Source organism: Aquarana catesbeiana, linkage group LG10 (genome assembly GCF_042186555.1).
Source record: "Aquarana catesbeiana isolate 2022-GZ linkage group LG10, ASM4218655v1, whole genome shotgun sequence".
NCBI lineage: Eukaryota > Metazoa > Chordata > Amphibia > Anura > Ranidae > Aquarana > Aquarana catesbeiana.
In genome coordinates, this window is record NC_133333.1 from 254,626,058 (window position 1) to 254,640,238 (window position 14,181).

Consider the following 14,181-nt stretch of genomic DNA (forward strand, 5'->3'; position numbering starts at 1 on the left):
GGAGGGACAGTAATAGCGGGTGTCACGCCTATATCCGCGCTTGCTGCAGACACAACATCTTTTTTGGGGGGGTTCGTTGGGTAGGGGTACTCGGGAGGATATAAAGAAAATGCCTCTCATGCAGCCGACTGCATTTGGTTGGGGATGTGAATGGGGGAAGTACGGGCGCTGCAGAAGTGGTGGGTTCCCAATTAGGATTGGCGAATGCAGCAGGAAGGGCATTATGGGCATGACGGGCCTGTGTTCGTCTTCTTGGTGGCAGCGGGACACTACTTGTGCTTGCCACCTCACCAGCTTGAACTGCACTTATGGGACTCGCCACGTCACCAAGTGTTACTGCAGTGCTGGTTTGACTACGACCGGGGTGTACTAGGCCGCTGGCGCTTGCCAGTTCACCAAAACGCTACCAACGTTAGTGATCGCAGGGATCAGGCCTGACTCTGCGAACGCTGCAGTTATGCGTTTAGTGTTTTGTAAGTGACAGTGATCGATCGATACTGCACTTGGGTGGGCTGGGCTGGGCCGGGTGGAGGGGCAAAACGCGGGTGCTAGCAGGTATCTGGGCTGATATAGATCTGAGTATAGATCTGATCGGATCAGATATTGATCCGTTCAGATACTATACCACTAAGGAAGGTGTACGGTGCGTGCGTGGTTGTTAGCGGTACTGGCGCTAACCTGACGCTGCCTGGGGCTGGTGCTTGCCAGTTCACCAAAATGCTACCAAAAAAACTGTTAGCGATCGCAGGGATCAGGCCTGACTCTGCGAACGCTGCAGTTATGTGTTTAGTGTTTTGTAAGTTACAGCAATCGATCGATACTGCACTTGGGTGGGCTGGGCCGGGCGGAGGGGCAAAACGCAGGTGCTAGCAGGTATCTGGGCTGATCCCGCTAACACTGCGTTTTCGGGAACCCTAAACTGCTGGGGACGCCAGTATAGATCTGATCAGAACAGATATTGATCCGATCAGATACTATACCACTAAGGGAGGCGTATGCTGCGTGCGTGGGTGTTAGCGGTACTGGCGCTAATCTGACGCTGCCTGGGGCGACGCATATCACCGCCGGGTGATCAGGGGGCTAAACCTTTATTCGGTAATAAACGGCGGGTGCCCTGACACTATAAAAAATAAACGAACTAACCAGCGTCACCCGTAACGGTTGTACGGTGATCAGTGGTGAAAGGGTTAACTAGGGGGCAATCAAGGGGTTAAAACATTTATTAGATAGTATATGGGGGTCCCTGTCGCTATAAAATGCTGACAGCGAACCTAAATATTTACCTCCCTAACTAGCGACACTAATACAGCGATCAGAAAAATGATCGCTTAGTGACACTGGTGACGGGGGGTGATCAAGGGGTTAAAACTTTATTAGGGGGGTATCCTAGACCTAAAGGGGGCCTAACACTAACTGTCCTACCACTTCTAACTGTCACAAACTGACACCAATGCAGTAATCAGAAAAAAAAAACTGCTTGGTGTCAGTGTGACGGGGGGGGGGGGGAGGGGTGATCGGGGGGTAAAAGAGGGTGTATTGTGTGCCTGGCGTGTTCTACTGTGTGTGTAGTGTGTTGTGCACTCACATTGCAGTCTTCTCTCCTCGGCGCCGGAACAGAAAATACCGAGCCGAGGAGAGATGACATCATTTCCTCTGCCTCTGTGTACTATACAGAGGCAGGGGAATGATCCCATTGGCTGGGAGTGATCGTGAGGGGGGAGGGCACGAATGGATGGCCTCCCCCTCACCTCCGATCGCCGGGGGACAAACGCCGACCGCCTCGTGATTCTGTCTGCTCGTGCCATTCTGCTGACGTATATCAGCGTGAGGCGATCGGCAAGTGGTTAAACGTCACCTATGGAGATTTTTAAGGGTAAAAGTTTGTCGCCATTCCACGAGCGGGCGCAACTTTGAAGCGTGACATGTTGGGTATCAATTTACTCGGCGTAACATTATCTTTCACAATATAAAAAAAAAATTGGGCTAACTTCACTGTTGTCTTATTTTTTCATTCAAAAAAGCTTTTAAGACCGCTGCGCAAATACGGTTTGACAAAAAGTATTGCAAAGACTGCCGTTTTATTCTCTAGGGTGTTAGCAAAAAATATATATAATTTTTGGGGGTTCTAAGTAACTTTCTAGCAAAAAAAACAAAACAGTTTTTAACTTGTAAACACCAAATCTCAGAAAGAGGCTCGGTCCTTAAATGGTTAAACACATTTTAGAGCGTTGCTTTGTCTGAGAGTCACAATTCTTTTCACTGTGTCATTTAATAGTCACCAAGTGCAGAAGTTTTTTTACACAATTGACAAAGACAGTGAGGCTCCGGATCGAGCATGCACAAGTGCCCCATAGCAGGCAAGGGGAGGAGCCAGGAGCGCCGACGGGGGGGACCTGAGAAAAGGAGGATCAGAGCTGCTCTGTGCAAAACCATTACACAGAGCAGATAAGAATAACATGTTTATTTTGATGAAAAAAATGTAAAGCTTTACAGTCACTTTAAAGTGGTTGGAAACCCTCTGGGACCACTTTAACCTGCAGGTAAGCCTAGATTAAGGCTTACCTGTAGGGGCAAGAAATATCTCCTTAACCTGCATGGTTAAGGAGACATTTTACAAAAACCGCATGCGTGCCGTAGACAACGGCGCAGGTGCACTGAGCATGTCGTTAGTGAAGGCGAACATGCCGTCACTGACGGCACCCGCGCGCATGCGCCGGAGTCGCACCAGTCACAGCGCCGGAGCCCTGATACCCGGAAGTCACTCCGGGATCTGAGGTAAGTTATTCATAATGAGCTAGTATGCTATGCATACTAGCTCATTATGACTTTGCCTTGCAGGGTGTATTTTTTTTTTTAGGATTTACTTCCTCTTTAAGAAGCAAGAGATTTTAAAATTGAAAAAAACACTTCTTCTGAATAGAGCAGATCCTCTAGCCCTGGATAACAAGAAGGAATTCCCTATATATTTTGTGAGGGGAATGTGTAGGAATATATATTAATATAAAATTCCCTGAGAACTTTATATCTTTTCCTAGTTAGGGCAGGTTCACTCTGGTGCGATGTCAGAGATCGGATGCGATTCGCACCGCACTGCAGTGAAAATCACATGCGATCTCTGTGCGATGCGATTTCAGACATAAAGATCGTATGGCTGAATTTGCATCAAACTCGCACAGGACCCTTTTTTTTTTGTCTGCAGCAGAATCGGATCGCAGGGGGGGGTGTTCACACCCCCCCCCTGCGATCTGATTCCTGTCCGAGTTTGCAGATCGCACTGCGATATGCGAACTGATTTGGGGGTGTCATTAACTTTTAACTGACACTTCCAGGAGTTTGCATAGGGCAGTGTGAACTACTGCCGGGAAACATGCGATGCGGGAATCGGCAGTGGATTCGCAGGGTTCCCGCACCGGCCCTTAAGGGGAATGTTTCATTACAGGATTTAATCATATATCCTCTTCTTGGGGGGAAGCTAGAAGACCCCTGATGTCTCCATTGAGAGGACCTTGTCACTACTGTCACATAAGGGGCTTGTCAGTACACACATGGTTAAGACACATGGTAATTAGGGCTGTTGAAATTAATCGATGCATCGCGATTCGGCCATATACGATGCAGCATCGATGCTACGACTGGAATAATCGATGTTCGGATGACGTCACACTCGTGCCGTGCTATGCCCCGCCTCTGAGACTGAACGGAGCCGAAAGCCGCCGAAGACCTGTGGAAGTAAGCCGCCCCGGCTTTGCCCGCCTCCCGCTGACGTCATCCCCTGCTTCCTTGTGTCGCGTTGTGTACGGACTGCGCTGGCTGAGACACGTGGAGCCGGAGCGGCGCGCCGAGCTAGTGTCCCTGACTTCAGGCGAGTCCCGGTCCCCAGAGCCTTCCTCCTCGGCTCACAGTGTCTTGCTACGGGGGAGACCCGAGCCTCCGTCCTCCTACCCAAGCCAAGTCCCAGAAGAATACTGTCCTCCTCAGAGTCCTCATAGGCTGCCGTGGGCAGCAGGAGATAGACCGTCCATGTCCAGCAGGCAGCAGTGCCAGCATCATCATCAATCATCATCTTCATCAGGTACACTTCTACTAGAACAGACACTCACTGTCCGGTCTTGACATAACTAACTCTACTAGTAGTATATACAGGGCCATAGGTGTGCGCAGCCTATTGCATTAGGGTGTGCACCCCAAAGCTCCAACACATATGCGTTTGACATATTTACCGGCCTCTTCCCCGCTCTCCAGCCTGAAACAACGGGAAGAAGGGGGAGCATGGGAGCACATGGGGGACCAGGGCAACAGAAGGAAGAGGAACAGGAAAAGGAGGGGTGGCATGTATTAGTACCGATCTCCTATATATTCCTCCTGTGGCAGCTGAATGTTGACAAAAGGGAGAGGAGGAGAAGCCTAGCTTCAGATGCTGCAGGAGGAAAATACAGATTGGTTTCACTAAATTCCACCCCCGCCACCTCTCCAGTCAAGGTTCTGAGAGTTGGCAAGGAAGGACTTTGGTTTACCAGTCACCTGCCCACCATTGACAGGTTGCCAACCCAAGGATTAGGGTGTGCCCAGGCACACCTGGCACACCCCTTGCGCGCGCCTACTCAGTTCCATCACCTCTGGCTCAGGCCCTCTTCTTCCTGTTCACCTCTTTTGCTTGTAAACACAGAAGTCCGGCTTCTCTGTTTACAAGTGACAGTTTGTCTTCCAATGAGTGCAAGATGGGGGCAAGAGAGATGCAGGTGCCCAGGGTACAGTGCAGATCCCAACACCCCCACTGGATGATCCTGCCCCTTTAAGACCCTCTCACTGCTAGTGGAATTTGACCTCCAAATCGCATCAAATTGTGGGTGTGATCATCCAGTGGGGGGGGGTGAGAAGGGTTTTTTGGGGGTCGTGGTTGAGTTCCTGCACCTAAAAAAAAAAGCCCTGAGTATATATAACTCTACTAGTAGTATATATATTGTATCTGATGCACCACCATTCATGTGGACTTCATTGCAGTGAAAAAAAATGCCAAATTATGACTAGTAATTTGAAATAATAATGATGGTGGACCTAAACATAAAAGTGACCGTGCCATGTAATTAATGATGGTTTATGGTAGGTCTTATTATAGTGATTGATTTGATTCACATCGCAACTTCATTGCTTCCTTTGATGATTTATGGTTTTTCTCATCATCACCGCCCCGCACATGCAATGCATGGCATCGTGGTTACGCATGGTATGCAGCCATGATGCCACGCATTGCATGTGTGAGGTAGTGTGACGATGAGCAAAACCATAACTAAAATCATACAAAAAGGTATCAATGAAGTTGTGTGATGTGAATCTATCACTAAGACAATGACTTGTAGTCATAAAACCATAATTAATGGAATACGTTGTCATTTCATTTGTGTCAATAATAGATTGGCTCAGGCTGGCGGCAGCGCAGGCCATACAGTCAGTCGCACATATATTTTATTCAGTAAGTGCAATTATAATAATATTTCATTCTATAAAAATGATTTTACATTACAATACCTTTTTTATAATTATTATTATTTCATTATTGGTTTATGTCTTGTCTTGGTGATCTTTTCACAAACATTGTGTAATTTTTTTTTTTAAATAGCAGATAAAAATAAATATATTTCTTCAGCTTCTGACTGCTTGAATTAATTTTTTGATGACAAGTTGAAAACCATGGGCACTTGGGTATTAATCGTGGTGCATCGCGGAATCTAATCGAATCGTGGACAGGATAATCGAAATTAAATGGTGAGACCAGTGAAGATGCGCACCCCTAATGTTAATACATAAACGCCTATTACACATCCCTACACTCACCAGAAGAGGAAGAAGTAGCCATAGAGCCCCTTCCAGCCTTGCAAATGTGGCCTGTGCATCCAAGTGGTAATGACCCCTCCCCCCCCACCCCGGTCATGAAAGGATTAAATAAAAGAGGAAGCAATTCAAATGTAAATATAACAAATTTTTATTGTGTGTTTATGAAAGTATAATTATGGACCTGTACACATTTTTTTTCCTTTTCCAACTTTATATACTCGGATTAAACCAAGAGTCCTTTGGTAGAATCAATTGGCCAGAAGTGAAGATCTAGTGATCGCCCCATTCGCTGACACACTTTTGACCAAGAGATTCCAAGCCTGCCCACCACGGCAAGGTAGACTCTTCTAGGGCAGGACCTACACTAACTACACTAAGCTACCCTACTGGATGCTAGTCATCCTTTTTCTAATGTTGGATGTATGTTTGTAGTACGGCCTCATCCTATAATCTGTGTGTGCGATCTACTCTCTCCTAATTTGGTTGTGTGTGTGTGTACATCTATCTAAAGCATGGAGTCATTTGGAGTTCATCTTGCACCCTCAGCTCCTCCTCTTCTGGGGTCACCGACTGGCACTCTTCAGCTCCTCCTCTTCTGCATCTGCCACCCATAGCAAGCCGTTCGTGGCGCGATCCTGATGCGCTCGTGCCACCTGGACACGGCGCATCTCTGATCGGCAGGAGGGCTCTGTGATTGGCCCTCCTGATCACATGACGTCATGTGATGTAAATAGAGAGCTGGTTGCTAGGAGATCGGCTCTCCTCTCCTCACTGACAACATCCGTGGATCTCTGCAGCCGGCCGGTGATCAGTGATTATGAGCTGTTTTTTTACAGCTTTTTACACACTGATCACCGGCCCAATGTCCCCACACAATGTAAAACACAAAGTCCCCAAAATACTGTCCACCAAACCACCCCTCTACCTACTCTTCCTAGGTGATAGCTATTGGTATGTGGTATCGGTGAGTATTTGAGAAAAAGTATTGGTACTCGGTATTTAAAAAATGGTATTGGTGCATCCCTAACTGAATGTAAACAAAAGAATTGCCAGCATTAAAATTTGAAGATAAATCAGCATGGGGTTTCCCCCAATCCATACAATGCCCATCAGGTCTGGTATGGATTTTAAGGGAAACCTCACTCCAAAAATTAAAAAAATAATTATGTGGGTTCTACCAAAATGAATACCAGAGATTTATCAAAGCATGCAACTTGGCAGGCTAGGAAAGGGAGGGGCGAGCGAGCGCCCAGTCCCCCACCCCCAACAATACCAGGCCACATGTCCTCAACATGGGGGGTGCTTTGGGGTAGAGGGGCTCCCCTCCCCCACCCCGAAAGCACCTTGTCCCCATGTTGATGGGGACAGGGTACTTTGGGGGAGGGGAGCCCCATACTCCAAAGCACCCCCCATGTTGAGGGCATGTGGCCTGGTGTGGTTCAGGAGGTAGGGGGGAAAGGACGCTCACTCGTCCCCCTCCCCCCCCTTTCCTGGACTACCAGGCTGCATACTCGGATAAAGGTCTGATATGGATTTTGGGCCTCCAAAGCATTATTTTTTTTAATTTTGGCGTGAGGTTCCCCTTAAAATCCATACCAGACCCTAAGGGCCTGGTATGGATTGACCCCCACACTGATTTATCTTATCTTAAAATTTTATAGCTGGCAATTCTTTGGTTTTCATTCAGCTGTCAGCGGGAAAGCCGCCGACTGCTGATGAGTATAATGTACGGCCTCCCTTACTCCTCTTCTGGTCCTTCCATCGCTGCAACTCTTCGTTCCATTATTATGCGTTCGTAATTCATTTCCTCTGTAACCCCAAGTTCTTCTTTCGTCACGGCTACTAGTTCTTTTGTCATTGCGACGTTTACTTCTATTGCTGCGACTCCTTGTTCAATTATTTTGATTGTTTTTTGATACATTTCTTCTTTCTCTGCAAGTTCTTTTTTAGTCTTTATGCGGAGTTCCACCCAAAAATGGAACTTCCGCTTTTCTGAACCCTCCCCTCCTCCGGTCTCACATTAGGCACCATTCAGGGGGGGAGCAGATACCTGTCTAATACAGGTATTTTGCTCTCACTTCCGGGCATAGATACCCGAGCCAGCCGCCGGTATCTACGCCCCTTCCGTCCGTCCCCCCCCACCTGCTGTCTTCTGGGAGACACTCAGGTCCCAGAAGACAGCAGGGACCAGTGACATCGCGCAGCGCGAGTCGCGCATGCGCAGTAGGTAACCAGGAAGTGAAGCCTCAAGGCTTCACTGCCTGAATCCCTTACCGAAGATGGCGAGAGCCGAGGGCCGAGGGATCGATCGGCTTCTGGTGCTGACATCGCGGGCGCCCTGGACAGGTAAGTGTCCTTATTTTAAAACTCAGCAGATGCAGTGTTTGTAGCTGCTGACTTTTAAAAAAAAAAAAATTTGGCAGACCTCCTCTTTAGTCTAAGTCTTCTTCCCTCACTTCTTTCTTAGTGACCACCGGCTCTTCTTTTTCTCTGCAGATTTAGCTTGCATCTTTGCAAGTTCTTCTTGCGCCGCTGCGAGTTCTTGTTCCCTCGCCGCCAGTTCTCTTTTAGTCACTGATAGTTCTTCTTTCATTGCAGTGACTCCTTCTTCAACCTCTATGAGTATTTCTATATACTCTTTTTCTTTGTCTGCCAATCTTTTTTGCGTTGCCGTAAGTTCATTTTCCTTCACTGCCAGTTCTTCTTTTCTAGTTTCTGCTAATTTTTCTTGCATCTTTGCAAGTTCTTGTACCCTCACTACCAGTTCTTGCGCCTCTGCAAGTTTTTGTTTAGTCACTGAGAGTTCTTCTTCCATCGCTGCAACTTCTTCCGTCGATGTGTGTTTTTTTTCCATTATTGTGCACACTTCAGTCAGCTGTGTGTGCATTTTGTTCCTCTCAGTGATTCCTCCTTCCATATCTCCGCTTCTTTCATCTTCTTCTTCCATCACGATGCATACTTCATCCTTTGCTGTGCATCTTTCTTCCATCACCGCCGGGACATCTTTTTCCTCTGCGCCTCCCATCTCTAGGAGTCCTTCTTCCATTGTCTTTAGACTGTCCCCCTTTTTTGCTCTGCAGCAGCAACAAATTCTGTGGAGATAAAGAAATGTTATAAGAATGTGTCCATAAACCAGCAAAAATGTTCAGAATTAATAGCTGACGCCACTTAAATCTGTGTTTGATAGAAAACAAATAGTCACACGCCATCACCCCATTTGTTACTGTTACCAGCAGCCTCAGTTCATTCACCCCTCCCCCATAGAACAAATGTTAGAGGTGCTTTAATCTCATGATGACCAGTGAGGGGCTTGTGCTGCTAAACCCCGGGCAATAATCACAGAAAACACACCGCCTCGGTCTGATCAACTGCCCACCTATAGGAAAAGTGGTAAATATTGGGAGGGGGGAGGGCTCAGATAAAGTGGGTGATAGCATGAAGACGTGTAATGGAGAAAACCTATGAAGAATGTGCAATAACTTACCTGAAGTAAAGTCCTACTGCAACGAAGACGATTAGCAGTAGAACACCGACTCCAACAAAGGTCCACACTAATGGAGAGAGGTTATTTCTCTGCAGTTGATCGATGATCTTGGTGATAAATTTCACATCGGGATCAATGACTAGTTTTCCTGTAGTAGTAGTCTCCATTGTTGTTGTCGTTGTCACTGTCATTGTTGGAGACATCATGGGGACCTCCTCAGTAGAAGTGACTGGAGGGGTCTCCCTCTGTATCTCCAGGTTTCTTTGTCCCTCCTTGACCGTCTCGGTATCAGCGGTCTCAGAGGAAGTGTCTGGAGGGGTCTCCCTCTGTATCTCCACATCACTTTGGTCCTCCCTGACCGTCTCGGTATCAGCGGTCTCGGTGGAAGTGACTGAAGGGGTCTCCCTCTGTATCTCCAGGTTTCTTTGGTGCTTCCTGACCGTCTCGGTATCAGCAGTCTCAGAGGAAGCGTCTGGAGGGGTCTCCCATTGTTTTTCCAGGTTGGTTTGGTCCTCCCTGACCGTCTCGGTGTCAGCGGTCTCAGAGGAAGCGTCTGGAGGGGTCTCCCATTGTTTTTCCAGGTTGGTTTGGTCCTCCCTGACCGTCTCGGTATCAGCGGTCTCAGAGGAGGCGACTGGAGTGGTCTCCCATTGTTTTTCCAGGTATCTTTGGTCCTCCCTGACCATCTCTGTATCAGCGGTCTCAGAGGAGGCGACTGGAGGGGTCTCCCATTGTGTTTCCAGGTTTCTTTGGTGCTTTCTGACCATCTCGGTATCAGCGGTCTCAGAGGAGGCGACTGGAGGGGTCTCCCATTGTGTTTCCAGGTTGGTTTGGTCCTCCCTGACCGTCTCTGTATCAGCGGTCTCAGAGGAAGCGTCTGGAGGGGTCTCCCATTGTGTTTCCAGGTTGGTTTGGTCCTCCCTGACCGTCTCGGTATCAGCGGTCTCAGAGGAGGCGACTGGAGGGGTCTCCCATTGTTTTTCCAGGTATCTTTGGTCCTCCCTGACCATCTCTGTATCAGCGGTCTCAGAGGAGGCGACTGGAGGGGTCTCCCATTGTGTTTCCAGGTTGGTTTGGTCCTCCCTGACCGTCTCGGTATCAGCGGTCTCAGAGGAGGCGACTGGAGGGGTCTCCCATTGTTTTTCCAGGTATCTTTGGTCCTCCCTGACCATCTCTGTATCAGCGGTCTCAGAGGAGGCGACTGGAGGGGTCTCCCATTGTGTTTCCAGGTTGGTTTGGTCCTCCCTGACCGTCTCGGTATCAGCGGTCTCAGAGGAGGCGACTGGAGGGGTCTCCCATTGTGTTTCCAGGTATCTTTGGTCCTCCCTGACCGTCTCGGTATCAGCGGTCTCAGTTGAAGTGACTGGAGGGGTCTCCCATTGTATTCTCACGTTTCTTTGGTCCTCCCTGACCGTCTCGGTATCAGCGGTCTCAGTGGACATGGGATCTGATGAAATAAAAACAAAGGAAATTCACTTAAATGTCCAAATAATGAGCTATAATGTTCAACAAACCAGTTTCCATTCATGACTATAAATCTATTCCAAATGTCCCTGATCCAATTGGCTATGACAAGGACAAATCAGGTCTTTTTATTTATTATTTTTTTATTTTTATCTAATGCTTTCCATTGTAGAGGAGAGTCTTATTGACCCCCAGATCTTTCCATAAAGAGGACCTGTCACTGCTTATTTGTATCACAAGGGATGTTTACATTCCTTGTGAAAGGGATCACTTTTTTTGTAAAGGAATAGTATAAAAATCGAAAAAATGTAATATCAATAATAATATACATAAAGTCCCCCCTCCCCCCCCCCCCCCCTGTTTATGTGTTTATGTGCAGTGGTGAACGCATACGTAGGTCGCGCCCACATATGTAAGCGGTGTTCACACTTGTGAGATATCGCCATGAATGTCAGAGCGAGGGTAATATAGATCTCCTTTGTCCTCTGTAACTTGTATTGCCTATGGAGATTTTTTAAGTATTGTAGTTTGACATGCCATGTTGGGTATCTACACAACATAAAATCATCTTTCATATATTTACAAATCAGTTAGGGTATATATAGTTTTTTTTTTGTTTTGTTTTGTTTTTTTTTATTTATTATATTCAAGTGTATTCAGGTCCCATTTTAATATAACAATACATCTACTTGTCATTACAATCTGTTATACAAACAAAAATGTCAGGTATCATACAGCTTTAGCCTGGTTTCACACATGTGCGGTGCGAATTGAAGCTCAGGTTTCACTGGGGAGATAACAATCTCCTGTTCAACGGATTCATTGCGTTTTTGCTCAGGATTAGAGAGCAGGGAGAGGGGGAGGGAGAGGGGGAGGGAGGGGGGGGGGGGAGAGGGAGAGGGGGAGGGAGGGGGGGGGGGGGAGAGGGGGAGGGAGGGGGGGGGGGAGAGGGGGAGGTGTAGTGAGGAGAAAGAGAAAATCCTTGTTCAGAACGCAATGCATCTGCGAATCAGATGCGTTCCCATAGGAGATAATAGGCTTGTAGTTCGCACCGCAATGCCCAAAAAACGCACATGTTTTTTGTGCAATGCGCAATGCGAATACAACGCACATATGTGAACCAGATACATTCATATGAATGTATTTTAAAATGTCCTGCGAATTAGATGCGGTGTAAGCCGCATCTAATTCGCATAGGTGTGAACCCGGGCTTACAGTCATTAGGTGTGGTGGGTGCATTAGTTATCTTTTTACAGACTATTCCTTTATTTTCAGCCAGTGATTGGCCAGTAACACTCCTCCTGTCCTAGGGTGGCTACCAGTGGCGGTTGGTGCTCGAAAAATAATTTTTTGGGGGGGCGCAAACAAACTGAAAAATACTGAACCGTAAATTAATTTGCAATGCCACACAACAGGGTGGGATCGGGACACAGTGCTCTGCGCCCCGAGCCCACCTTATTTTGAAGCCTATTAGAGCCTCTGGCTCTAATCACATACTTCAAAATACACCCCCCGCCTATCGCCGTCGTAGTATTTCATGTGTCCGCTGTCTTGAAAGGGGCCGGGCACATGAATAGGGAGGGCGGCGGAGGTGTCAGAGAGGGGGGCGCCCACAATGCACGGGCTGCCACCGGTGGCTACATTCACTCTGCCACTGTAACTATAGAGGAGCAATGTAGCAACCATTGGACAGCAGCACTGTTAATTTGTGTGTATGTGTCCTTTGCGATAAAGGTTTTTTCAGAAATAAATACCAGCTGACCGTTGTAACTGTCACTTTTGCTGGAGAGCTTGTTTTAGTAAACAGACTTCCTGACAGGTAATAAGCTATTATGGGGGATGGGGGACTCAGGAAAACAAAGACTGCTGCATTACTGATAGTGGCAGACTGGACCATAGATGACATTTTTGGTCGTAGTGTCAGTGTCCCTATAGGTGTATAGTGTAATGGTTCCTATAGGCGTATAGTGTAATGGTCCCTATAGGTGTATAGTGTAATGATCCCTATAGGTGTATAGTGTGATGGTCCCTATAGGTGTATAGTGTAATGATCCCTATAGGTGTATAATGTAATGATCCCTATAGGTGTATAGTGTAATGATCCCTATAGGTGTATAGTGTAATGATCCCTATAGGCGTATAATGTAATGATCCCTATAGGTGTATAGTGTAATGATCCCTATAGGTGTATAGTGTAATGGTTCCTATAGGCGTATAGTGTAATGATCCCTATAGGTGTATAGTGTGATGGCCCCTATAGGTGTATAATGTAATGATCCCTATAGGTGTATAGTGTAATGATCCCTATAGGTGTATAGTGTAATGATCCCTATAGGTGTATAGTGTAATGGTTCCTATGGGCGTATAGTGTAATGATCCTTATAGGTGTATAGTGTAATGGTCCCTATAGGTGTATAGTGTAATGATCCTTATAGGTGTATAGTGTGATGGTCCCTATAGGTGTATAGTGTAATGATCCCTATAGGTGTATAGTGTGATGGTTCCTATAGGCGTATAGTGTAATGATCCTTATAGGTGTATAGTGTGATGATCCCTATAGGTGTATAGTGTAATGATCCCTATAGGTGTACAGTGTATTGGTCCCTATAGGTGTACAGTGTATTGGTCCCTATAGGTGGTATAGTGTGATGGTCCCTATATTTGTATAGTGTGAGAAGTGATGATGAGATACAATACATCAGATTGTAATGACCAGACATCTCCTGTGTTGATGATTTTTAGGTATAAGATGTGTGTTTTGGGGAGAAAACTGGCAGGGAAAGGGTTATCATATTACCCAGCAGCCCAAAAGTACTCTGAGCTGTACCTGCCCAGCCTGGTCCTCAGTAGATCCCCCTCCCCCCAAAGCAGGAGAAGACCCCCATAGAATGAACAATAAACCAAAACCTGTAACACTTACCAGTCACGTGAATGATGACTTTCTTGAATGGGTGATGCGGGACGTTGTCCACGGTGAGGCGGACCTCGTAGGTTCCGCTGTCTCTTTGCAGGACCGGGCTGATGACCAAGGAACAATCCTCTTCATCTGAGCGGGTCAGACCCAGATGAAACCTTTCACTTTGGTCCTCCTGCAGGTTGATAATATCTTGGTACAGGATAGGTGAGAAGGGACCGTCTCCTTCCGGAGTCATTCCCCACTCGATCCTAACACTACTTGCACCAGAGAGATGATTGGTGGTGACCACACATGGGATCACCACTTTAGAGCCGGCTGTAGCATCCAGACGGGTGTATATTGGTCGGGCATGAGCGTATTCTACACCACATGCCAGGTACACACAGCAGAAAAAAACTACAAACGCTTTAAAAAGGCTCATTTTCCAAATTTGTCACAAAGAATAGAGAAAAGTGACAAAGAATTCGATTTTTATCTTATCTAT

The 14,181-nt window shown here is 47.0% G+C and overlaps 1 protein-coding gene across 1 annotated transcript; it reads right to left on the reverse strand.

The window, feature by feature from the left end:
- Positions 1-7,314: 7,314 nt before the first annotated feature.
- Positions 7,315-13,932, reverse strand: LOC141109926 (uncharacterized). Its single transcript, XM_073601179.1, has 4 exons — positions 13,701-13,932; positions 10,648-10,763; positions 9,317-9,774; positions 7,315-8,924 (listed from the first exon to the last, which is right to left on the reverse strand). Exons 1-4 carry the CDS (start codon positions 13,930-13,932, stop codon positions 8,285-8,287), a joined length of 1,446 nt encoding a protein of 481 aa, XP_073457280.1. The 3' UTR covers positions 7,315-8,284.
- Between the last annotated feature and the right edge of the window lie 249 nt (positions 13,933-14,181).